Here is a 27,041-nt window from a genome sequence, read left to right as displayed (position 1 = left end):
CGGGCCGACCCGACCGGACTTTCAGGCCGCTGGGGGAAAGCTGGGGAGGGCGTTTCCCGCCCCGAGGGCCGACACGGGCGTCAGGGTGGCCCTGGGGAGGCTTTGCTGGTATTTGCGCAAAGCTTGGGGCCTGGGAGGGCAGCGTCCAAAAGCTTCTGTCCATCAAGAAGTTTCAGTGTGTGTTAGGGGGATGGGCACGAATCTACAGGAAACTTTTTGCAGTTTGAAATTTGGGGGAGGGAGGCCGAGTGGGTGAGAGGTAAAGGAGAGGTTAGTTTTAAGGTCGTAGTTAACACAAAACAGCCCAGATTAAGATGCTTCCTAAGGAAACCATCTTCGTAAAATAAAGCATCAATCGTCACGTTCGAAGTTCGCTGTGGCATCAGGAACTGATGTTAAGAGTTTGACATTCTATGACTGGTCTGTAAGGCAAGGTAATTAATTAGGGCTTTAATGTGCACCTTTACCCTTTAAGGAGAGAAAGAGCAGTGACATTTGACAGGCATTTAGTACCCAATTTTGACTCCTATGAGAGCTGGTTATTCTATTCCTTTTACGTCTGTGTTTGAAGGATCTTTAACTAAGTGGGCTTCCCAGGTGGCGCTAGTGGAAAAGAACCCGCTTGCCAATGCAGGAGACAAAAGAGAAGCAGGTTTGATCCCCTGAAAGAGGGCTGGGCAACTCACTCCAGTATTCTTGCCTGGAAAAAAAAATCCCATGGACAGAGGAGACTGGTGGGCTAAATACAGTCCATAGAGTTGCAAAGAGTCGGACACGACTGAAGCCACTTAGGAGACATGGCTCTTATTTTTTACCATGCATTAAATAAAACTTTCTTGGAATTACCAATTTATTAATGTATTTGAAGAAAAGGTTTAAATTAGAAAGTTGGAGAGCTAATCATACCTAACAATGGAGTCCAGAAAACATCTTTCAGGAACTTAAGCGTTTTGCCAAAATCATTGAAGATTATCCTCCGGGCCGCACGCCTCTGCCCCCTTTTCAATTATTTGACTGGTCTTTTTCCGACTGTTAGCATTTTCAGCTTAACAGGTAGAACAGACTTCACCATTCTAACAGCAGCATCACTTTTATACTTGGTTAAATGTATAGAATGACTGGGCTACACCGCATATACCGCAAAGTGTAATTCACAGAGTTTCTGAGTAAGGACCCAAGCATGTGAATATCCAGCAACCATCCATGTGTTTAGATGTGGTGCTTGGGAAAACACTGCTCTGGACTTCGTTCTGTACCTCCTAGGAACCCATCTGGTAGAGTAGTAAGTGGCTCCCAGTTTTTCTGAGATTTCCATTTTATAAGGAAGCACTAAGCTTAGCACCACGTCCAAAAATTAGACTCAGTAAGCTTTAAAAATTGAATTTGAATGACTTAAGTCTCAGTCCAGTTCAGTTCAGTCCAATCACGCAGTCGTGTCTGACTCTTTGCGATCCCATGAATTGCAGCACGCCAGGCCTCCCTGTCCATCACCAGCTCCTGGAGTTCAGTCAAACATCCATTGAGTCGGTGATGCCATCCAGCCATCTCATCCTCTATCGTCCCCTTCTTCTCCTGCCCCCAGTCCCTCCCAGCATCAGAGTCTTTTCCAATGAGTCAACTCTTCGCATGAGGTGACCAAAGTACTGGAGTTTCAGCTTTAGCATCATTCCTTCCAAAGAACATCCAGGACTGATCTCCTTTAGAATAGACTGGTTGGCTCTCCTTGCAGTCCAAGGGATTCTCAAGAGTCTTCTCCAACACCATAGTTCAAAAGCATCAATTCTCCAGTGCTCAGCTTTCTTCACAGTCCAACTCTCACATCCATACATGACCACAGGAAAAACCATAGCCTTGACTAGATGGACCTTTGTTGGCAAAGTAATGTCTCCGCTTTTGAATATGCTATCTAGGTTGGTCATAACTTTCCTTCCAAGGAGTAAGTGTCTTTTAATTTCATGGCTGCAATCACCATCTGCAGTGATTTTGGAGCCCCAAAAAATAAAGTCTGACACTTTCCACTGTTTCCCCATCTATTTCCCACGAACTGATGGGACCAGAAGCCATGATCTTCGTTTTCTGAATGTTGAGCTTTAAGCCAACTTTTTCACTCTCCACTTTCACTTTCATCAAGAGGCTTTTTAGTTCCTCTTCACTTTCTGCCATAAGGGTGGTCTTCTGCATATATGAGGTTATTGATATTTCTCCCGGCAATCTTGATTCCAGCTTGTGCTTCTTCCAGCCCAGTGTTTCTCATGATGTACTCTGCATATAAGTTAAATAAGCAGGGTGACAATATACAGCCTTGACGTACTCCTTTGCCTATTTGGAACCAGTCTGTTGTTCCCTGTCCAGTTCTAACCGTTGCTTCCTGACCTGCATATAGGTTTCTCAAGAGGCAGGTTAGGTGGTCTGGTATTCCCATCTCTTTCAGAATTTCCCACATTTTATTGGGATCCACACAAAGGCTTTGGCATAGTCAATAAAGCAGAAATAGATGTTTTTCTGGAACTCTCTTGCCTTTTCGATCATCCAGCGGATGTTGGCAATTTGATCTCTGGTTCCTCTGCCTTTTCTAAAACCAGCTTGAACATCTGGAAGTTCACAGTTCATGTATTGCTGAAGCCTGGCTTGGAGAATTTTGAGCATTACTTTACTAGCGTGTGAGATGAGTGCAATTGTGTGGTAGTTTGAGCATGTTTTGGCATTGCCTTTCTTTGGGATTGGAATGAAAACTGACCTTTTCCAGTCCTGTGGCCACTGCTGAGTTGTCCAAATTTGCTGGCATATTGAGTGCAGTGCTTTCACAGCATCCTCTTTCAGGATTTGAAATAGCTCAACTGGAATTCCATCACCTCCACTAGCTTTGTTTGTAGTGATGCTTTCTAAGGCCCACTTGACTTCACATTCCAGGATGTCTGGCTCTAAGTGAGTGATCAGACCATCGTGATTATCTGGGTTGTGAAGATCTTTTTTGTACAGTTCTTCTGTGTATTCTTGCCACTTCTTCTTGATATCTTCTGCTTCTGTTAGGTCCATACCATTTCTATCCTTTATCGAGCCCAACTTTGCATGAAATGTTCCCTTAGTATCTCTAATTTTCTTGAAGGGATCTCTAGTCTTTCCCATTCTGTTGTTTTCCTCTATTTCTTTGCATTGATTGCTGAGGAAGGCTTTCTTATCTCTCTTTGCTATTCTTTGGAAGTCTGCATTCAGATGCTTATACCTTTCCTTTTCTCCTTTGCTTTTTGCTTCTCTTCTTTTCACAGCTATTTGTAAGGCCTCCCCAGACAGCCATTTTGCTTTTTTGCATTTCTTTTCCATGGGGATGGTCTTTATCCCTGTCTCCTGTACAATGTCACGAACCTCCGTCCATAGTTCATCAGGCACTCTATGTATCGGATCTAGTCCCTTAAATCTGTTTCTCACTTCCACTGTATAATCATAAGGGATTTGATTTAGGTCATACCTGAATGGTCTAGTAGTTTTCCTTACTTTCTTCAATTTAAGTCTGAATTTAGCAATATGGAGTTCATGGTCTGAGCCACAGTTAGCTCCTGGTCTTGTTTTTGCTGACTGTATAGAGCTTCTCCATCTTTGGCTGCAAAGAATATAATCAATCTGATTTCGGTATTGACCATCTGGTGATGTCCATGTGTAGAGTGTTCTCTTGTGTTGTTGGAAGAGGGTGTTTGCTATGACCAGTGTGTTCTCTTGGCAAAACTCTATTAGCCTTTGCCCTGCTTCATTCCGTATTCCAAGGCCAAATTTGATTAAATAAACAAATTATTTTATTTTTCTAAAATACATATTACATCTTCACATTTGCTATTTATTTTGTGATAATCATATGCAAAACAGTGGTTGAGTTTTTTATACCTGATAAAATCTGCACTTTATTTCTAACCTTAGCAAGAATCTGTACTCTACCAGTTCAAACACTGGCTTACAAGCAGTTAACCTTTTTTTTTTTTTTTCCCTGCTTCAGTTTCATAGAAACCTAGAGCTCCGGATAAAAACTTTGATGATTAAGTGCTTTACAAGTTTTTATTTAAACTCAGCCAAGCCCTAATGTCTCTAAAATCCATTTATTCATTTCATCAGCTTTTCTTTTTAATTCTTCACATTTGTTGTCTCAGCCGTCACTATTCTCCTGAAGTTACCAAATTCATTATTCAAACATGTTACTTGGTCTTCTGTATGACTCAAAACCATAGACCATGAAACACTCTCACTTTTCTTCCCCTTTTCTTTGTAATCTACAGCAAGCTTATCTCCATATATTGCCTCAGAAGGAAGGAAGTCCTTGCTCTTGTCCATGCCTCTCCTTTTCCAAATTAATTCTTGACTTTAGTGTGTTATTGTCTATGACTTGCCAGCCTTATTATACCTTTGTGCTTTACTATTTTTTCTCTCTCCACTCTCGTTCCTTCCTCCTTATCCTACCTGTATCATCCACATATATTCCTCTCAAGCTTTAAAAACAAACAAAAAATGGCCTTCCTTATATATCTTGCCTGACTCCTCTAGCAACCCTTTGCCTTATTTTTAAAATAACTTTACTGGCATATTATTTTACAAACCATATAATTCATCTGTTAAAAGTGTACACTTCACTGGTTGTTAGTATATTTAGACAGTTGTTAAACCATCCCAAATCTAATTTTTGAACATTTCTATCATGAATACAACTTAGTGACTGAACAACAACAAAACTTACCTCCCAAAGAAACTTCTTATCCTTTGTAGTACTCTCCATTCTCACCACAGGCATAGACAACTAATCTACCTTCTGTCTCAATGGATTTGCCTTTTAAAAACATTTCACATGAACTGAATCATATAATATCTGGTCTTTGGTGTTTGACCTCTTTCAATTAGCCTAAGGTTTCTGAGGCTTATTCATGTTGAAACATGTATTAGTAAGTCATTTCTTTTTATTGCCAAATAATATCCTATAGGAATAGATATTTATCCATTTATAAGTTGGTGGACATTTGGATTATTCCCACTTTTTAGTTATTATGAATAATGTTGCTAATAAATTTTTTTGTGGACATATATTCTCATTTCTTTCTATACCTGAGGTTGAATTGGTGGATTTTTTTTTTTTTAAATAACATAGTCTAAGTTTAAGGTATACAATTAGATAATTTGATAGGAGTATATATTCCAAAATGATTACCACAGTAGGGTTAATTAACATTTCCATAAACTCATATAATTACCTTCTTGGTATAGCTGCTAGGAGAGCATTTAAGAGTTACTCTCTTAGCAACTCTCTTCAACTATATAATGCAATATTGTTAACTACAGTCACCATATTATATGTTAGATCCCTCACTTAATTTTATTCAACTTAAAATTGGAAACGTAGGGGCTTTCCTGGTGGCTCAGTGGTAAAGAAATCTGCCTGCCAATGCAGGAGACAACGGGTTCAATCCCTGAATCTGGGACGATCCACCAGGCCTTGGAGCAAATAAGCCCCTGCACCACAATTATTGAGCCTGTGCTCTGGAGCCTGGGACTGCAACTGCTGAGCCCATGTACTGCAACTACTGAAGCCCTTGTCCCCTAGAGTCTGTGCTCCGCAACAAGAGAAACCACCACAATGAGAAGCCCACGCACCGCAACTAGAAAGTAGCCCCTGCTCGCTGCAACTAGAGAAATCCCACGCAGTAAAAAAGGAAAAATTTGGAAATATCTACCATTTGACCAACATCTCACCATTTCCCACATCCTCCAGACCCTGGCTTCCCTGGTGGCTCAGAGGTTAAAGCATCTTCCTGCAATGCAGGAGACCAGGGTTCGATCCCTGGGTCGGGAAGATCCTCTGGAGGAGGAAATGGCAACCCACTCCAGTATTCTTGCCTAGAGAATCCCATGGACGGAGGAGCCTGGCAGGCTACAGTCCACGGGGTCACAAAGAGTCAGATAAGACTGAGCGACTTCACTTTCACTTTCCAGACCCTGGCAACCACTCTTCTACTCTGTTTCTATGAGTGCAATTTTTTAAGATTCCACATGTGAGATCATACAGTACACGATCTGTCTTTGTCTGACATTTTGGTCAGCATAATGCCCTTAAGGTCCATCCATGTTATTGCAAATGGTATTTCATTTTCATGGCTGAATGATATTTCATGGTGTATCTAAACCTCATCATCTTTATCCATTCCTCCAATGATGGACATTTAGGTTCTACCCAGGTCTTAGCTATTGTGAATAAAGCTCCAGTGAACATGCAGATGCAGATATCTCTTTGAGATAATGATTTCATTTCCTATGGATATATACCCAGTAGTGGGATTGATGGATCCTATGGTAGGTCTATTTCTAATTTTTTGTGGAAACTCCATATTGTTTTCCTTAGTGGCTGTACCAGTGTATCCACACCAACAATGCATGAAGGTTCCCTTTTCACCACATCCTGGGTAACACTTACTACCTTTTTGATACTGCTACTGCTACTGCTAAGTCACTTTAGTCGTGTCTGACTCTGTGTGACCCCATAGACGTCAGCCCACCAGGCCCTCCTGCCCCTGGGATTCTTCAGGCAAGAACACGAGTGGGTTGCCATTTCCTTCTCCAATGCATGAAAGTGAAAAGTGAAAGTGAAGTCACTCAGTCGTGTCTGACTCTTAGCGACCCCATGGACTGCAGCCTACGAGGCTCCTCCGTCCATGGGATTTTCCAGGCAAGAGTACTGGAGTGGGGTGCCATTGCCTCACCCACCTTTTTGATAACAGCCATTCTAATAGGTGTGAAGTGATCATATTGTGGTTTTGATTTGCATTTCCCTGCTGACTAGTGATGCTGAGGATGGTTTCATGTAACTGTTGCCCATTTGTATGTCTTCTTTGGAAAAGTGTCTATTCAGATCCTCTGCCCAGTTTTTAATTCAACTGTTGGTTTTTTGCTATTGAGTTTTACAAGTTTTACAAATATATATATCCATATATATTTTGGATATTAACCCCTTTCAGATAAGTGGTCTGCAAATAATTTTCTCCCATTTCTTCGGTTGTCTTTTTAGTTTGTTGATTATTTCTTTTGTGTGATGCAGTCCCTCTGGGTTATTTTCATTTTGTTGCCTGTGCTTTTGGTGTCACATCCAAAAATTCACTGCCAAGACCAGTGTCAAGAAACATTTTCCCTCTGTTTTCTTTTAGAAGTTTTATGGTTTTAGGTCTCACATCTGAATTTTTAATTTGCTTCAAGTTAATTTTTGTATGTTTTGTACAATAGGCGTAGAATTTCATTCTTTTACATGTGACTACCCAGTTTCCCCAGCAGCATTTATTCTTGGCTCCCCTGTCAAATATTAGTTGATGGTATATGCATGGTTAATTTTTATTTATGGGCTCTTGATTCTGTTTCACTGGTATATGAATATACATATGTGTCTGTTTCTATGCCAGTATTCCATTTTTTTTTTAAATTGGAGGATAACTGCTTTACAATGTTGTGTTGGTTTCTGCTGCACCACATGAATCAGCTCTGTGTGCTTGCTCAGTCACTCAGTTCTATCTAACTCTTTGTGACCCCCTGACTACAGCCCACCAGATTCCTCTTTCCATGGAATTCTCCAGGCAAGAATACTGGGTTTCCATGGAATTCTTCAGGCAAGAATACTGGAGTGGGTTGCCATTTCCTACTCCAGGGGATCTTCCTGACTCAGGGATCAAACCCGTGTCTCCTGCGCCGCCTGTATCAGCAGGTGTATTCTTTACCACTGAGCCACCTTGGAAGCTGGGAGAAGGCAATGGCACCCCACTCCAGTACTCTTGCCTGGATAATCCCATGGACGGAGGAGCCTGGTGGGCTGCAGTCCATGGGGTTGCGAAGAGTCTGACACGCCTGAGTGACTTCACTTTCACTTTTCACTTTCATGCACTGGAGAAAGAAATGGCAACCCACTCCAGTGTTCTTGCCTGGAGAATCCCAGGGACGGGGGAGCCTGGTGGGCTGCCATCTATGGGGTCGCACAGAGTCGGACACGACTGAAGCGACTTAGCAGCTTAGCAGCAGCACTTTGGAAGCTATAAGTATACATATATCCCCTCCCTCTTAAATCTTCCTGCCCCTATCCTAGCCCTCTAGGTCATCTCAGAGCAGTGAGCTGAGCTTCCTGTGCAATACCGCTGCTTCCCACGGCTATTTATTGTACACATGGTACTGTATGGGTATCAGTGCTACTCTCTCAGTTCGTCCCACCCTCTCCTTCCTCCAGTATGTCCACAAGCCTGTGCTCTACGTCTGTGTCTCTACTCCTGCCCTGCATAGGTTCATCAGTATCCACTGTTTTGATTAGTATGACTTTGTAATAAATTTGAAATCAGGAAGTCTGATGTGCATCAGTTTTGCTCCTCTTTCTCAGGTGCTTTGGTGGTTTGGGGTCTTCTGCAGCTCCATATGAATTTTAGCACTACTGCTAAGTCACTTCAGTCATGTCCTGTCCTATCTCTATGAAAAATTCCATTGGAACTTTGACAGGGATCGCACTGAATATATAGAACACTTTGGATAGTATGGACATTTTTAACAATATTACAGTCCATGAACATAGGCTACCTTTCCATTTATTTGTCTTATTCAACTTCTTTCATCTGTCTTGTAGTTTTCAAAGTAGAGATCTTTCACCACCTTGGCTAAATTTATTCCTAAGTATTTTATTGTTTCTGATGCTATTGTGAATGAGATGATGTTCTTTCTTTTTCAAATAGTTCATTTTTAGTATATATGAATACAACTGATTTTCTCTGTCGATTTGTATCCTACAACTTTATGAAATCTGTTTATTAGTTCTAGCAGTACTTTTATTGGAGTTGTTTTAATATCATATATTAATTATACCATATCATATTTAATATCATATATTAATCATATCATATATTAATATCATATCATCTGTAACTTTACTTCTTCCTTTCCAATTTGGCTGCTTTTTATTTCTTTGTCTTGCCTCAGTGCTTTGGCTGAAACTGCCAGTACTGTGTTGAATAAGAGTGGTGACAGTGAGCATCCTTGCTTTCTTCCTGATCTTAGAGGAAAAGGTTTCAATCTTTCATTGCTGAGTGTGATTTTAGTTGTGTCTTATCTATATATACCCCTTATTTTAAGGTATATTCCTTCTATACACAATTTATTGGGAGTTTTTGTCACAGAAGGATATTGAGTTTTGTCAAATGCTTTTTCTTCATCTATTGAGATGATCATATAAGTTTTATTCTTCACTGTACTGATGTGGTGTATAAGATTTATTGAGTTGCATATGTTGAACCATTTTTCCATTCTAGGAATAAGTCCCACTTGATTGTGGTGTATGATCCTTTTACTGTGTTGCTGAATTCTGTTTACTAGTATTTTGTTAAAAAATTTTGCATCTATATTCATCACAGATATTGTCCTGTAGTTTTCTTTTCTTGTAGAGTCCTTATCTGGTTTTGGTATTAGGGTAATGATGGCCTCAAAATGAATTTAAGAGAATTCTATCCTCTTCAGTTTTGTGTAAGAGTTTGAGAAGGACTGATGTTAATGTTTCTTTAAATGTTTGGTAGAATTCACCAGTGAAATCATCTGTCCTGGACCTTTCTTTTTGGGGATGTTTTTTATTACAGGTCCAAACCTCTTACATTATTGCTCTCTTAAGATTTTCTAGTACATTATGATTCAGTTTTAGTTTAAAGTTTTCTAGAAATTTACCTGTTTTTCCTAAGTTATCTGATTTGTTGGTATTTAAAATTTTTCATAGTAGTCTCCTACAAACTTCTATATTTGTATATTATTAGTTGTTTTAGTTTAGACTATATTAGAAATAACTTCCCTATCTCTGCTTTGTATTTTTTTTTAAGATATTAGAAAAATGAAAAAAAGAAGCAGACTATGGCCACCTACCCTACTCCCTACCCTGGGCCTTCTATGGGTGCTGAGCAGGCTCTACAACCAACACAGGCACACAAAGCATTTAATGAATGAAGTCAACAAAGACTGGTTAGAAGCCACTCTGTGCCTACTCTACTAGTTTTCTGAGAGTTAAGGAAGGAAGAGGTGGAGAAAAGATTCTTAAACACACAAAGAAATGTACAACAGCTTTGTTAAGACTCTCAGATGGAGCTGGTCCTACTGCACATTGCATGGTACATAACTGCATGCGTTTCTGTTTGTTGTGTGACATGAGCCTCTCAGCTTTTTGTTTCTCCCCTATTTAATCATCTCCAACACTGCAGCTGGGTAATCTCAAATCTACAGATCTAACTGTTGCTTTTCCTCTAATTAAAAAAAAAAAAAAAAACTCCTCTTCACAGCAGTAGAATCCTGCTGATAATGAGAATCAGCTGTGGAACATTTTTAAAAATTCAGATTTCCCAACTATACCCCAGAGAACCTGATTCCAGGATTTTAGGGTGTGTCTCAGGAACCTCATTTTTTGATTATGAGGCATGTTTGAGATCTGCTCCTTATATTATAGTTCTTCAAGTGTTTTGCATATTTAGTTCATGCAGATCACACATTTACTTCTGAAATAGGACCACAAGACTAGTTTTGACAAATACTGAGCCACTGAGCAGAAGTGACATGTGTTATACTCACATGTGTAAAGAAACGGCCTCTGTTTAAAGGACTCAATTTTCTACACTTCACATGCCTTTGCCCCTGCCTCGGCAACCAAGGATACTACCTGCTTTAGCTGGCACGTGGTGAGATGGTGGCACCATCTCCAACAACCTGGATCCAGAAACTATGCAGATCAGAGTCCCTCCCCCAACTTCAACCTGAATTGGACATGTAATATGAGTGAGAAATAAATCAAGAAATAAACACTGTTACAGTAAGCCACTGAAGTTTAGGGATTCACTTGGCACCATAGCATAAGCTTAGCCAAACTGGCTGATACAAGGGTTTGTAAATGGTTAATTTTCACTGATTTTTATCATACCTTCCAAGTTAATATACAAAACACTACCTGATTTACATTGTCAAGTTCATGTATCTGTTTTTCAGGCCTTTCTTGCCATTTTTATATTCTGACAAGTATTCTCAGGTTCCAAGATTATGTATTAATTTACCATTTAAATAATGTATATGAATAAGGACTTTCTTGACATTTTGCAACCAACAGCAAGCAAGCAAACCAAGCACAATGAGTAGAATGGTGAGGTATGCGTGTGCCAAGTCACGTCTGACTCTGTGCAATCCCATGACTGCAGCCTGCCAGGCTGCTCTGTCCATGGGATTATTTAGGCAAGAATACTGGAGTGGATTGCCATGCTCCCTCCAGGGGCTCTTCCCAACCTAGGGATAGAACCCACGTATCTTATGCCTCCTACACCGACAAGCCGGTTCTTTACCACTAGCGTCACCTGGGAAGCCCAAATGGTGAGGTAGTCATGCAGAGAACAGTCCATCAATCACCCATCACTCCCCGTTTAAAACTTTAGTTTCAGCCCTATCAGCCTAATTCTCTCAATAAATGTTTTCATGATCAGAAAATATTATAAATTTGAACTTGTAAACCATATGTATGATCATGTGTGTGTATGCTTAGTCGCTCAGTTGTGTCCGACTCTTGGCGACTCCATGGACTGCAGCCCTCAGGCTTCTCTGTCCATGGGGATTTTCCAGGCAAGAATATTGGAGTGGGTTGCCATTTCCGTCTCCAGGGGATCTTCCTGACCCAGGGATCGAACCTAGGTCCCCTGCATTGCAGGCAGAGTCTTTCTTGTCTGAACCACCAGGGAAGCCCATGTATGGTCATAACATGCCATTTTTATGTTTATATATTGGTTTTAGGTAAAACTATATTAAAAAAAAGTTTGAAAAGAATTGCTTTTAGAGCTATAAACAGTAAGTCTCAATTCTCTTTCACATGCTGCCCTGAATTTAGCAATAACAACCTTGTCAGACCTGAGAGAAACCTTGGTGTTAATCTAGTTTCGTCTCTTATCTTCATTGATTTGTTAGCTAAGGCCCAGAGAAGTCAAGCGAGTCTATCAAAGTCACATGCTTGGGTAAGAACAGAGCCAGAAAAACCCAGGGCTTTCCTACAGTGAGTGCTGCCACATGAAGTTCTCCTTCTCTGACCTGAGCAATTAATTGTGACTCTCAATTCACTCAAACATTTGTTAAAAAGGCAGGATTGCCCACAAAATGTTTTCCAATGTGAAAACTAGGTCAAACTATTTACTTTTGAGATGCAGCTTTCTTATGTATAAAATAAGGACAAATAATACCTTGTAGCTTTCTTTTGACTAGAAAGGCTATCATACTGTTCAGTTCAGTTCAGTCGTTCAGTCGTGTCCGACTCTTTGCAACCCCATGAATCGGAGCACACCAGGCCTCCATGTCCATCACCAACTCCCTGAGTTCACTCAGACTCACGTCCATCAAGTCAGTGACGCCATACAGCCATCTCATCCCCTGTCGTCCCCTTCTCCTCCTGCCCCCAATCCTCCCAGCATCAGAGTCTTTTCCAATGAGTCACAACTACACATGAGGTAGCCAAAGTACTGGAGTTTCAGCTTTAGCATCATTCCTTCCAAAGAAATCCCAGGGCTGATCTCCTTTAGAATGGACTGGTTGGATTCTGCTGCAGTCCAAGGGACTCTCAAGAGTCTTCTCCAACACCACAGCCCAAAAGCATCAAATTCTTCAGCGCTCAGCCTTCTTCACAGTCCAACTCTCACATCCATACATGACCACAGGAAAAACCATAGCCTTGACTAGATGGACCTTTGTTGGCAAAGTAATGTCTCTGCTTTTGAATATGCTATCTAGGTTGGACATAACTTTCCTTCCAAGGAGTAAGCATCTTTTAATTTCATGGCTGCAGTCACCATCTGCAGTGATTTTGGAGCCCAAAAAATAAAGTCTGACACTGTTTCCACTGTTTCCCCATCTATTTCCCATGAAGTGATGGGACCAGATGCCATGATCTTCGTTTTCTGAATGTTGAGCTTTAAGCCAACTTTTTCATTCTCCTCTTTCACTTTCATCAGGAGGCTTTTTAGTTCCTCTTCACTCTCTGCCATAAGGGTGGTGTCATCTGTATATCTGAGGTTATTGATATTTCTCCCGGCAATCTTGATTCCAGCTTGTGCTTCTTCCAGCTCAGCGTTTCTCATGATGTACTCTGCATATAAGCTAAATAAGCACGGTGATAATATACAGCCTTGACATACTCCTTTTCCTATTTGGAACCAGTCTGTTGTTCCCTGTCCAGTTCTAACTGTTGCTTCCTGACCTGCATACAGATTTCTCAAGAGGCAGGTCAGATGGTCTGGTATTCCTGTCTCTTTCAGAATTTCCCACATTTTATTGTGATCCACACAGTCAAAGGCTTTGGCATAGTCAATAAAGCAGAAATAGATGTTTTTCTGGAACTCTTTTGCTTTTTCCATGATCCAGCAGATGTTGGCAATTTGATCTCTGGTTCCTCTGCCTTTTCTAAAACCAGCTTGAACATCAGGAAGTTCACAGTTCACATATTGCTGAAGCCTGGCTTGGAGAATTTTGAGCTTTACTAGCATGTGAGATGAGTGCAATTGTGCAGTAGTTTGAGCATGTTTTGGCATTGCCTTTCTTTGGGATTGGAATGAAAACTGATGTTTTCCAGTCCTGTGGCCACTGCTGAGTTGTCCAAATTTGCAGGCAGATTGACTGCAGTGCTTTCACAGCATCATCTTTCAAGATTTGAAATAGCTCAACTGGAATTCCATCACCTCCACTAGCTTTGTTTGTAGTGATGCTTTCTAAGGCCCCCTTGACTTCACATTCCAGGTTGTCTGGCTCTAGGTGAGTGATCATACCATCGTGATTATCTGGGTCGTGAAAATCTTTTTTATACAGTTCTTCTGTGTATTCTTGCCACCTCTTCTTGATATCTTCTGCTTCTGTTAGGTCCATACCATTTCTGTCCTTTATCGAGCCCACCGTTGCATGAAATGTTCCCTTGGTATCTCTAATTTTCTTGAAGGGATCTCTAGTCTTTCCCATTCTGTTGTTTTCCTCTATTTCTTTGCATTGATCGCTGAGGAAGGCTTTCTTATCTCCTCTTGCAATTCTTTGGAACTCTGCATTCAAATGTTTATACCTTTCCTTTTCTCCTTTGCTTTTTGCTTCTCTTCTTTTCACAGCTATTTGTAAGGCCTCCCCAGACAGCCATTTTGCTTTTTTGCATTTCTTTTCCATGGGGATGGTCTTGATCCCTGTCTCCTGTACAATGTCACGAACCTCCGTCCATCAGGCACTCGATCTATCAGATCTAGGCCCTTAAATCTGTTTCTCACTTCCACTGTATAATCATAAGGGATTTGATTTAGGTCATACCTGAATGGTCTAGTGGTTTTCCCTACTTTTTTCAATCTAAGTCTGAATTTGGTAATAAGGAGTTCATGATCTGAGCCACAGTCAGCTCCTGGTCTTGTTTTGGTTGACTGTATAGAGCTTCTCCATCTTTGGCTGCAAAGAATATAATCAATCTGATTTTGGTGTTGACCATCTGGTGATGTCCATGTGTAGAGTGTTCTCTTGTGTTGTTGGAAGAGGGTGTTTGCTATGACCAGTGCATTTTCTTGGCAAAACTCTATTAGTCTTTGCCCTGCTTCATTCCGTATTCCAAGGCCAAATTTGCCTGTTACTCCAGGTGTTTCTTGACTTCCTACTTTTGCATTCCAGTCCCCTATAATGAAAAGGACATCTTTTTTGGGTGTTAGTTCTAAAAGGTCTTGGAGGTCTTCATAGAACCGTTCAACTTCAGCTTCTTCAGCGTAACTGGTTGGGGCATAGACTTGGATTACTGTGATATTGAATGGTTTGCCTTGGAAATGAAGAGAGATCATTCTGTCGTTTTTGAGATTGCATCCAAGTACTGCATTTCGGACTCTTTTGTTGACCATGATGGCTACTCCATTTCTTCTGAGGGATTCCTGCCCACAGTAGTAGATGTAAAGGTCATCTGAGTTAAATTCGCCTGTTCCAGTCCATTTTAGTTCGGTGATTCCTAGAATGTCGACATTCACTCTTGCCATCTCTTGTTTGACCACTTCCAATTTGCCTTGATTCATGGACCTGACATTCCAGGTTCCTATGCAATATTGCTCTTACAGCATCGGACCTCGCTTCTATCTCCAGTCACATCCACAGCTGGGTATTCTTTTTGCTTTGGCTCCATCCCTTCATTCTTTCTGGAGTTATTTCTCCACTGATCTCCAGTAGCATATTGGGCACCTACTGACCTGGGGAGTTCCTCTTTCAGTATCCTATCATTTTGCCTTTTCATACTGTTCATGGGGTTCTCAAGGCAAGAATAGTGAAGTGGTTTGCCATTGCCTTCTCCAGTGGACCACATTCTGTCAGATCTCTCCACCATGACCCTCCTGTCTTGGGTTGCCTCACGGGCATGGCTTAGTGTCATTGAGTTAGACAAGGCTGTGGTCCTAGTGTGATGAAATTGACTAGTTTTCTGTGAGTATGGTTTCAGTGTGTCTGCCCTCTGATGCCCTCTTGCAACACCTACCATCTTACTTGGGTTTCTCTTACCTTGGGCGTGGGGTATCTCTTCATGGCTGCTCCAGCAAAGTGCAGCTGTTGCTCCTTACCTTGTACGAGGGGTATCTCCTCACCTCCGCCGTTCTGACCTTCAACGTGGGATAGCTCCTCTAGGCCCTCCTGTGCCCGCGCAGCCACCACTCCTTGGATGTGGGGTTGGTCCTCCTGGCCGCTGCCCCTTTCTCGGGCGTGGGGTTACTCCTCCCGGCCACCGCCCCTGGCCTTGGTGTGGGGTAGCTCCTCCTGGCCGCTGCCCCTGGCCTCGGGCGTGGGGACGTGGCGCTCCTCTAGGCCACCGCCCCTGGCCTCAGAAGCGGGGTAGCTCCACTCAGCCGCCGCCCCTGACCTCGGACTTGGGTAGCTCCTCTCAGCCGTTCCTGCGCGGTCACAGCCTGGCACTCTCGGTCGCTGCCCCTGACCTCGGACGTGGGGTAACTCCTCTTGGCCGCTACCCTTCGGGCATGGGGTCCTCCAGGATTCTGCCCCTGACCTCGGACGTGGGGGTAGCTCCTCCTGGCCACCACCCCTGGCCTCGGGTGTGGGGTAGCTCCTCCTGGCCGCCGCCCCTGGCCTCGGACACGGGGTAGCTCCTCCCGGCCGCCGCCCCTGACCTCGGACTTGCGTCGCTCCTCTCGGCGGTTCCTGCGCCGTCGCAGCGTCGCAGCCTGGCACTCTCGGTCGCTGCCCCTGACCTCGGACGTGGGGTAACTCCTCTTGGCCGCTGCCCTTTGGGCATGGGGTCCTCCCGGCCTCTGCCCCTGACGTCGGACGCGGGGTAGCTCCTCCCGGCCGCCGCCCCTGACGTCGGACGCGGGGTAGCTCCTCTCGGCCGCGCTTTAGTGCGCCGGTCGCAGCCGCCCGCGCTTTAGTGCGCCGGTCGCAGCCGCCCGCGCTTTAGTGCGCCGGTCGCAGCCGCCCGCGCTTTAGTGCGCCGGTCGCAGCCGCCCGCGCTTTAGTGCGCCGGTCGCAGCCGCCCGCGCTTTAGTGCGCCGGTCGCAGCCGCCCGCGCTTTAGTGCGCCGGTCGCAGCCGCCCGCGCTTTAGTGCGCCGGTCGCAGCCGCCCGCGCTTTAGTGCGCCGGTCGCAGCCGCCCGCGCTTTAGTGCGCCGGTCGCAGCCGCCCGCGCTTTAGTGCGCCGGTCGCAGCCGCCCGCGCTTTAGTGCGCCGGTCGCAGCCGCCCGCGCTTTAGTGCGCCGGTCGCAGCCGCCCGCGCTGTTCAGAACCATACTATTAGACCCACTGTCCCTTGGCTTTAAGTAAACAAATTAAGATTTATTGTCTTCAGAGTTCAGTCTATATACTTCTAGGTCAGGGTTCAGCAAAGTCGTGGCTTGTGGATCAAATCAAGCCTGATACCTGTTTTTAATCAATGCAGCTTCATTGGAACACAGCCACACCAGTTCATGTATGTATTGTCCATAACAGCTTTTATGTTACAACAGCAGAGATGACTAGTTGTGACTCAGACATTATGACCCAAAAGCCCCCAGATGTATTCCCATGCTGTTTTTGGAAAAATTTTGCTCCCCTGTGTTCTAGGTTGCTGAGATCATTTTGAAACTACTCTTGATTATTTCACTTAAGTATCATTCCATTATCTCTTTCCCTGAGCCAACTACAGATTTATCTCTAAGTTGTTCACAAAATATTTGGGCCTTGGGCAGGCACAGGGCACAAACACTTGAGAGTGCCTTCAGTTGACTGTGATTACTACTCACTGGACACACTTATCCAAAGAAGTATGAATACACTACCTGAGGCCATCGCCTAGTTTTCATTTGTCAGCTACATCATGTAACTGTTAAATGCTTTTCTCATTAGAAGATGAGGTCCAGACTCCAAGTGATCACTGTTTTTCCCTTCCCAGTGGGCTTCAAACGAACTTTGTTGTTTCTGTATCCTTCAACTCCACTTTAGCCCCATCTTTTGAAATCTGAATTCTTCATCTAATTATACTTTTCTGGCAGCTCTCCTACTACCCAGATAGAGACTGGTTATCTGTCAACAAATCTGATTATTCTTCCGAGCTTTCTTTTTGATCTCGGTGCCCAAGTGACTGAGTTCTAGTCAATGGAAGGATTGCAAAAGTGATGTGTGCTTCTTCCAGGCCTGGCCCACAAGGGCATCCCACTGATGACCCTCCATGGTCCTTTGCTTTCACAGCCTGGAAGCAGATGAACACAAAGACCTTAGAAGACATTTGTTAAAGATGACCATGAGATAGAAGGAAGCCAGGTCCCTGGATCTTCTCTTAGACGGGAGCCACCCACCACTGAGGAACATCAGTTTCAGACTTGAACAAGAAATAAACTTGTATTTAAGCCACTATCTATGTTTCGAGGTTTGCTTGTTATAAAAGAGAGGGTAATTTTACAAGTTTTCTATAATTCTCAGCATATCACTACCACAGGCTCTATGACTGCATATCGAAATATCCTCATAACCAGTTTTCTGGACAAAGAGGTTATAAGTCATGCAAAGTGGATGTAAGGGGTCTTTCACTATGTCCTCACCTACCTTTGCCTAAATTTCCATGTCACAGTTTTTGTTTTGTATTTTCTAGTAGTTCATTCATTTAAAAAAAAAAAATAATGCCCAGAGGTTTGTGAACTGATTCAATCATTCAACAGATGTGGTGCCCTCACTAGGCACCAAGTAAGTGCTAAACCAGACAGACATACTTCTGCTTCTAGTAATTCCTGATTAGTATTCTTAAAGAACTCAGTAAACACTGGTGAGACACAGTTTCCTCAGCTATCATCACACTGGGATAGCAAAGGTGACCTAGTGTCTAATGAAAACAGTATAAGTTCATGACATTTGACACAGGCCTGACATATGATCGGTGCTCTGTTGGGAAGGAAGAAAACTTTCCTCTACCCTTCTAGGTTCCCTTGTCTAAACTAAGAATTAAATTGATGTGTAGCTCATTCATTCTTTTTTTGTGGGGGCAAGGGCTGCACTGTATGTGGGATCCCAGTTCCCCAAACAGGGATCAAACCCATACCCCCTGCATTGGGAGCACAGTGTCTTAACCACTGGACTGCCAGGGAAGTCTGGCACATTCATTCTTAACTGAGAAAAGCAAAGCAAATAGGCGCAGTTGTTCTGTCTATTAATAGTTCAGCAATGTACATCTTCCTCAAGAAGAGAGCCTCACTCTTCCTTCTTATTTTCCTTTATTTTAGGACTTCCCTTTTCATAGAATGATGCTAGTTGGCTGGTTCCTTTAGTGTTTCTGCAAACTCACTCTGGGTTTTAGCCTTTCTGACACTCTTCACAGTTTTATGCCACCCTTTTTTCTTGGTTAACATGCCCTTCCTACTCATCTGTTTCAGGTTCAAAGTTGAGAGAACATGGTAAGTCACTGAGTTCTCCCCATTTTGTTTTCTCAATAAGATTAGTTATTACTTTGATATTTTGGAATGCTACCATCTTTCCTCTCTTTAGTGCTAATCTTTGACATTTGATTAAAATGTCTTATTTATTATCTGTCTGGTCAGGGAAGTTCCACATGCCATATGTCGTGGCCAAAAATTTTAAGTCTATTTGCTGTTGCTATTGTTGGGCTTCCCTGGTGGCTCAGATGGTAAAGAATCCACCTGCCAATGCAGAAGACTGGGGCTTGATCCTGGGTTGCGGAGATCCCCTGGAGAAAGAAATGGCAACCCCTCCAAGCAAGAATATATTCTTGCTTGAAGAATTCCATGGACAGAGGAGCCTGATGGGTTTCTGATGAGTCCAGGGGGTCGCAAAGAGTCAGACATGACTGAGAAACTTTCAGTCCCCTAGTGGCATTCAACAAGGACAGGGACTCCCTTCACTGCTTAGAACAAGGCCCAGCACACAGTAGACACGCAAGTATTGTATCTGTTGAATGAATGGATGAGTGAAATCATGTCCATCTTTTCTCTAAATTTGATCCCAACTTACTTTTCTATAACTCAAGACACAGATGTAATTAAGTCTAGCTTACTCCCTCTCTTTATTATTTAGGAGTACCAACTATCCAACTCTATTCTCTCAAATTGCAGTTCTCAGCCTTGGCTACACATTTTAGGACTCCTGTGGATCTTCTGAAATCCCAGTGCTCAGGTCACACTCCAGATCAGTGAAATCCAAATCTCTTAGAGGTGGGATACAGACCTTAGGAGGGACACTGCCTAGGTGACTGCAGTGTGTAGCCAAGATTAAGAATCGCCACTGGGCTCCTGTTGTTTCTGTAATACAGTTTTCTTTCCTGTTAGTGAAAATTAAGTTGAGAAACCAGTAATGATTATGACATCATCTTGTGAGGGATCCTGAGATAATAATAATGAACATTTCTCAATTGCTTACTATGTTGGGCATTGTACTAAGGATTTTTCTTATATTATTTCCTTTGATCTCAAGTCCTCCCTGAGAGGAAAGATAATTAGCCCCACTTTGTAAACAAGGTTACTGGTAACCTCAGGAAGGTAAAAGAAAGTTCTCTCTTTCATGGGCGATTTTGCCTCCCAGTAGTGTTACAAGATAAAATACTGGTTATTGTTTAGTCACTAAGTTGTGACTGACTCTTCTGAAACCCTATGGACTGTAGCCCACCAGGCTCCTCTCTCCATGGGATTTCCCAGGCAAGAATACTGGAGTGGGTTGCCATTCCCTTCTCCAGAGGATCTTCCCAACCCAGGGATCAAACCCATGTCTCCTGCATTGGCAGGTGGATTCTTTACCACTGAGCCACCAATGCTATGCTATGCTAAGTCACTTCAGTCGTGTCTGACTGTGTGTGACCCCATAGACAGCAGCCACCAGGCTCCCCCGTCCCTGGGATTCTCCAGGCAAGAACACTGGAGTGGGTTGCCATTTCCTTCTCCAATGCATGAAAGTGAAAAGTGAAAGCGAAGTCGCTCAGTCGTGTCCGACTCTTTGCAACCCCATGGACTGCAGCCTACAAGGCTCCTCCATCCATGGGATTTTCCAGGCAAAAGTACTGGAGTGGGGTGCCATTGCCTTCTCCACTGAGCCACCAAGGAAGCCCTCAAATACAGGATTCCCAGTTAAATTTGAATTTCACATAAAGTACACATAATTTTTAAATAAAATTTTATACCAAATTTTGCATGGAACATACTCATACCCAAATGTCATTTGTTGTTCACCAGAAATTCCAATTTACCTGGGTGTTCTCTAAATCTGGTGACCCCACCCCCAGGGAACATTTAGCTATGTTTGGAGATATTTCTGGTTGTCAAATGGAGGGCGTGTTCCTGGCATATAAGTAGGTGGAGGCCAAGTATGCTCCTTAAGATCTTACAATGTTCAGGACAGCTCCCACAAAAAAGAGTCATCCAGCTTTAAATGCCAACAGTGCCAAGGTGGAGAAACCCAGATCTAATAGATGGTGGGAAAGATAATTGCATTATGCCTCTGGCAACTTTTATAGTTTGTCCTCAGACAGCCTTATTTCATCCTCTGCCTAGCTAAAATAATATTTAAGATTTTTTATATTTGCATTAGTATGTTGTGCCTAGGGATAGCATGTTTCTATGGATCCTGATACCTCTTTGGGATCAGGCTATGGCCACTTGCTGAAATATCTTTCTGTGCTTTCTCTTTCAGCCCCACATTTTTACTTACTGTTTCAAAATCTATGTGGTCCCAACTAAGATGCCTACTCGCTGAAGTCCTCTTTGCACCAATCTGACTTAGCTACAGTTAGCACAGAGAAATCTGAGACTGAAAGAAAGATGTAATTAAAAAAACCCCAGACAGCAAAGGGACAAGACAGATGCATGCAAAATAGTTTATTGCTAACAGAATGATGCTTCTGTAGAAAACAAATTTGTATGTTGTGAACACCATTAGCACAAATGACAAGTATTTGATAACTTCTAAAGAAAAGACTCTGATGCTGAGAAAGATTAAAGCAGGAGGAGAAGGGGACAACAGAGGACAAAATGGTTGGATGGCATCACCAACTCAATGGACACGAGTTTGAGCAAGCTCTGGGAGATGATTAAGGACAGGGAAGTCTGGCATGCTGCAGTCCCTGGGGTTGTAAAGAGTAGGACACGACTGAGCTACTGAACAACAACAAAGATGTGCTATCTGCAGGTGTTTTTTCGAAACTTCAGCAAAAGAACACTGAAATGAATTTTCCTCAGTGATTTTATAGAACATGCATTTATGAGCTTGTCATGAAAAAATCTAAGTCGATTTATTTTATAGTATGCATATATTCTAATTTGATTTTAGAATCTTAAAAAGCATTCTGGGTATTCTTTCAAGCACTGTGACCAAACATAGGTTGTATTTGGTACAAAGTTTTAACTATTTCTTAAACATTGAACCCTGTGCCAGAATTTGAATTTCAAAAGATTTATCTTTTTCAGGTGTAATTTTAACACACTCACTTTAGGGTGTTTCTAAAAATTGATTTGCAAGGTAACAGATGTCAACTTTATGCCCCCAAAGGTTAGAGTTTGAGTTACTTCCCAAAGTAAAAATCACTTGCTATTCAGACTTAAAAAAAAAAAAAATATATATATATATATACACACTTATTTCTATTATTTCTAAATAGAGGATTACTGTGTTTTAAAATCATCACATTCGCTTTATTTCTCCAAAAAAGAAGAGACCATGAGTTTTGGATAATATAAAGAGTTCTATCCAAAGGTTCTCTTATCTGCATTAGCTAGAGATAATAATAATTATCACAATAGTCTTATACACATATACAGTTAGTTGAAATACACACACACATATATACAATTAAGTATAATTGCTTCTTAATAAATATAAATTCTTTCTGCTGCTCAAAATTTAATATTGAATGTTTATAAGATATGTATTTGGCGTTTCTGGACACACTTTATGTGTCTGTCTCTGAAACTATTAGTTGACTGTCTCTGTTAATTTGACTTTTCTACTCCACTCTCTTCTGGTTCATTTCATAAATATCCTAAACAGATACATCAATTCTTAATAGAAGGCATCAACTGACAGTTTACACACCAGAACTCTTTGAACTCCTTGCCCCCAAATCCTCATCTTATTCTATCAATTCTAAACTACCATGCTAAGATACCTCAGTTCAGTTCAGTTCAGTCGCTCAGTTGTGTCCGACTCTTTGTGACCCCATGAATTGCAGCACGCCAGGCCTCCCTGTCCATCACCAACTCCCGGAGTTCACTCAAGTTCATGTCCATCGAGTCAGTGATGCCATCCAGCCATCTCATCCTCTGTCGTCCCCTTCTCCTCCTGCCCCCAATCCCTCCCAGCATCAGAGTCTTTTCCAGTGAGTCAACTCTTCGCATGAGGTGGCCAAAGTACTGGAGTTTCAGCTTTAGCATCAGTCCTTCCAAAGAACACCCAGGACTGATCTCCTTTAGAATGGACTGGTTGGCTCTCCTTGCAGTCCAAGGGACTCTCAAGAGTCTTCTCCAACACCACAGTTCAAAAGCATCAATTCTTTGGTGCTCAGCGTTCTTCACAGTCTAACTCTCACATCCATACATGACCACTGGAAAAACCATTACCCAGTCCTAACCAAGTTGTTACACTGAAAGATCTGCTTTAAATTTGAAAATCTCAAAAATCGCAACTATTACTCCCCTAGTCTTCTCCCCCATCCCAACACAAGGCACTTCAAAGGCTCTGTTGAGTCTCTCTACCACAATAAACTCAGATTTGTCTTACAAAAAGGTAGTTTTAGGGATATTTCAGGGAGCCAACTTTTGACATTAGATTATGAATTCCTAAAGGGTTTCCCAGGTGATGCTAGTGGTAAAGAACCCGCCTGCCAATGATGTAGATGTAAGATATGTGGATTCAGTCCCTGGGTCAGGAAAATCCCCTGGAGGAGGAAATGGCAACCCATTCCAGTATTCTTGCCTGGAGAATCTCATGGATAGAGGAGCCTGGAGGGCTACAGTCCATAGGATCGCAAAGAGTTGGACATGACTGAAGTGACTTAGCACACACATGAATTCCTAAAAGGTTGCGTCTAATGTCTCACTAATCTTACCTGCAGTATCTGTACAGGGTTTCTCTGGGCAGGTGGTTATCAAAATGTTATCTTCAGAACAGCAGCAGCAGCAGCAGCATCTAGGATCTTGTAAGAAATAAAAATTCTCAGGCTTCAACTCAGCTCCATCAGAGGACTGGTGGAACCCAGAAATCTGTGTTTTAACCAGCTCTCCAGAGGATCCTGATGTACTCTCAAGTTGCAGAACTACCATAGATCATAGCAGATTGTCAATACACAAGAATGTGATGAGTGTCAAGGGGAAGTACGGTAATTCCCAGTTAAAGTAGATAAAGTACAAGACCGCTTTTTGGAGGAAGTGACAACAGGGACTTGAAGGATTGGTAAAAATAGTAGAATGTAGTTAACTGTGGCTGAATAAAGTAGGGTTTAAGGGTACTGGGCCAGAGAACAGAAAATGGAAAGAGGCTGAAGCTAAATTGTGAACATCTAAGGAATGTGGACCTCTTTGTGATTATAGTTGAGGGTCACTGATAGTCACAATGCACTTAGGGATACCGTGTGTTACGGGGAAAATAATTCTGTGCTTCAGTGGAAAGCTATGCAGTGTCTAGAGTACACTCTTCTGGATTATCTAATTTTGATTCTATGGAAGCAGATTTACAACTCTGTAAAGTGTAAAAGCTGATAGCTATGCAAAATTATTCTAGTCTATAAACAAAGACATTCTTGTTTTGCAAGTTCTGTCCAAGAGACTTTGAATTGACTTTCTTCAGCAACAGTGGAAGTGTGTCCCCATGTGCACACGCATTCCAATAAGCCGTGTCTATGTCTACTTGGATTCTCCTTTAAGTTGGCTGTAACATCTTTTTGTAGCATCTTATTGCTTCCTTAAGTAATGAGTTAAGTAAAGTATTTAACACGTTCATTTTTATATTGGTCTTGATGTTACCTTTTTGAGGGGGAAATCATCCTTAAATAGTACTCTCTGCCTGGAGGAGGGCATGGCAACCCACTCCAGTATTCTTGCCTACAAGAATCCCCATGGACAGAAAAGCCTAGCGAGCTACAGTCTATGGGGTTGCAAAGAATCGGACACACAACTGAGTAAGCACAGCAGCACAGTACTCCTTGACCATCTTATTTCTCTGTTTTTTGTTTTTTTTGTTTTTTTTTAAATATGATATTCTTTTAAAATAGCAAAAGGATATATAATAGTTATTAATTGTATATTTATTAATTTGGGGGCTATGAAACTTTGCATCATGCTTCCTATAAAACTCATCTCCAGTAATAAAGGTATTTTAGAGCTTTTGAAATATTGTTATATTTTATGATAATAATTTTAACAGTAGGAAAAACTCTTAGGAAAAACAACAAGTTGTTCTAATAATAATCCTCCAGACAAAGATGATAATATTGTGCTATGCTGAGGCAAAACAAACAAGCTAAGGAGTGGAAGAGGTTTGCAGACAAATCTCAATTATTAGAGAAATGCAAATCAAAACTATAATGAGGTATTACCTCACACTCATCAGAATGGCCATCATCAAAAAGTCCACAAATAATAAATGCTGGTGAGGGTGTGAGAATACGGAACCCTCCTACACTGTTGCTGGAAATGTAAATTGGTGCAGCCACTATGGAAAATAGTGTGGAGGTTCCTCAAAAAACTAAAAATAGAGTTGTCATATGATCCAGCAATCCCACTCCTGGGCATATATCCATAAAAGGTGAAAACTCTTAATTGCAAAAATACATGCACCCCAATGTCCATAGCAGCACTATTTACAATAGCCAAGATATAGGAGAAACATAAATACACATCCACTGATGAATGGATAAAGAAGATGTGGTATATACACAGTATATTGTGCATATTTGCAGCAACATGGACGGACCTAGAGATTATGATACTAAGTGAAGTAAGTCTGAAAGAGAAAGACAAGCACCATGTTATCACTTATGCGGAGAATCTAGAATATGACACAAATAGGTTTATTTACAAAATAAAAACAGACTCACAGACATAGAAAACAAACTTACGTGGTAAAGGAAAAGGGAGGGGGTGAATTACAGGCATGGGATTGGCAGATAAAAACTCTTCTATTTAAAACAGATAGACAACAAGGTCCTACTGTTCCCTGTCACAGGGAACTATATTCAATATCTTGTAATAAACAATAATGGAAAAGAATATGAAAATGAATATAGCTGTATATAGATATTAATATATATAGAAATATATCTGAATACTTTGCTCCAGACCAGAACTAACACAACACTGTAAGTCAGTGATACTTCAATAAAAAAAGAGAAAAGCTCGTAGTTTAACTAACAGGTTTTTGAGGGCTAATGAGCAATACGGAAAATTTCATAAGAGGCTGTTTTCATGGAAAGAACAGAGAAAGAAAGACTAGGTGACTGGACATCTACCAGGAAGAATAGGAAGAGGGAGAAAAAAAGATCTTAAGTCAAAATAAAAAACCACAGACATCTAACAAAGCAGCTTTTTATAAATAGGGAGACTCTGGGGGCACAACCTAAATTACAGAAGTGTACGGAGCAGCACCTGAGTGTCAGTCATTCTCTGATTCAAAGTCAGCACCCAGATTTCCTTCACTGTCCCATTATTCATTTATTCCTCCAAATACAGATTCATCAAAGGAAAACCTTAGATCTAAGTTATTCCATCAAATCCAAGCCAATAGACCAAATACAGCGCCACGCTGGGAAAACTACTTGGGGTTCAAATGGGAAGGTTTCTGGAAGCACCTTGCTCACTCATCCTCTGACTCACTCACAAGGCAGCCACTGAACCAGTCAGGCGTCGGTTGTTCATCTGTAAACAGTATAATGTCTGCATCTGGGGATGTTGGCAGAGTTCATTACTTAGTCTTTGAGAACCACTCTTTGGTGTCTACAGGAAGGAGCCAGAAAATATAAAACATATTGCCACAAATACTGCCATTTAATAAGCTGCAAAAGTACTTGGTTTCTCTTTTTAATAGCTCGTGGGATTCTCTTTTATCCCCTTTTCCAGAAACAAACAAAAAAAATGATATGCTTTTCAGTGGTTAGATACATGAAGGGTTTATATGATGTTGAAAGGAATGCCTTTCTATATGACAAATACATACCAGCTTAAAGGGTTTGCTATTGATCACGTAACATCAAAGGACCTTAGTCTGCACTTACAAGCATAGACTCTCAACAGAATGAGATCAGTACAGGACTCTATTAAATGCCTGATTTGGATGACTATGCAGCTCAACATTCCATCAATCAACCATTAAACTGAAGAATGCCACAAGAGAGGAAACATGGGGCGAGATCAGAGGCATCACCAACTGCTTTTTCTTGTTTTTAAACACAACGAAGGCATTAAATCTAAGACCAACAGCCCAGAGTATTCACAAAGCATAACATCTACCACAGAATCAATTTTGAGAAAGGGAGCTTGGCAGATTTTTTTTAAGTCTTCTGGTTTTTACCAGGACTATATCTAAAATTGCCCACAGACC

The 27,041-nt window shown here is 41.8% G+C and overlaps 1 protein-coding gene across 8 annotated transcripts in view; it reads right to left on the bottom strand.

Moving 5' to 3' along the window:
- OXR1 (oxidation resistance 1) overlaps positions 1-27,041 on the bottom strand; it is a 543,094-nt gene that overhangs the window by 98,912 nt on the left and 417,141 nt on the right. For 3 of the 8 annotated variants that reach the window (XM_086336273.1, XM_086336274.1, XM_086336272.1), the window contains one exon: positions 23,557-23,643. The exons of the other annotated variants lie outside the window; for them this stretch is intronic. In XM_086336273.1, the coding sequence (XP_086192399.1) occupies positions 23,557-23,643 (87 nt within the window). The remainder of the gene's footprint in view (positions 1-23,556; positions 23,644-27,041) is intronic. 8 annotated transcript variants of the gene reach the window in all.

This window comes from Bos grunniens, chromosome 14, assembly GCF_055505025.1.
Source record: "Bos grunniens cultivar Pamir isolate PY7600 chromosome 14, Bosgru_T2T1.0, whole genome shotgun sequence".
NCBI lineage: Eukaryota > Metazoa > Chordata > Mammalia > Artiodactyla > Bovidae > Bos > Bos grunniens.
The sequence above is the reverse complement of the archived record's forward strand: the minus strand, read 5'-3'. Positions and strand labels throughout refer to the sequence as shown.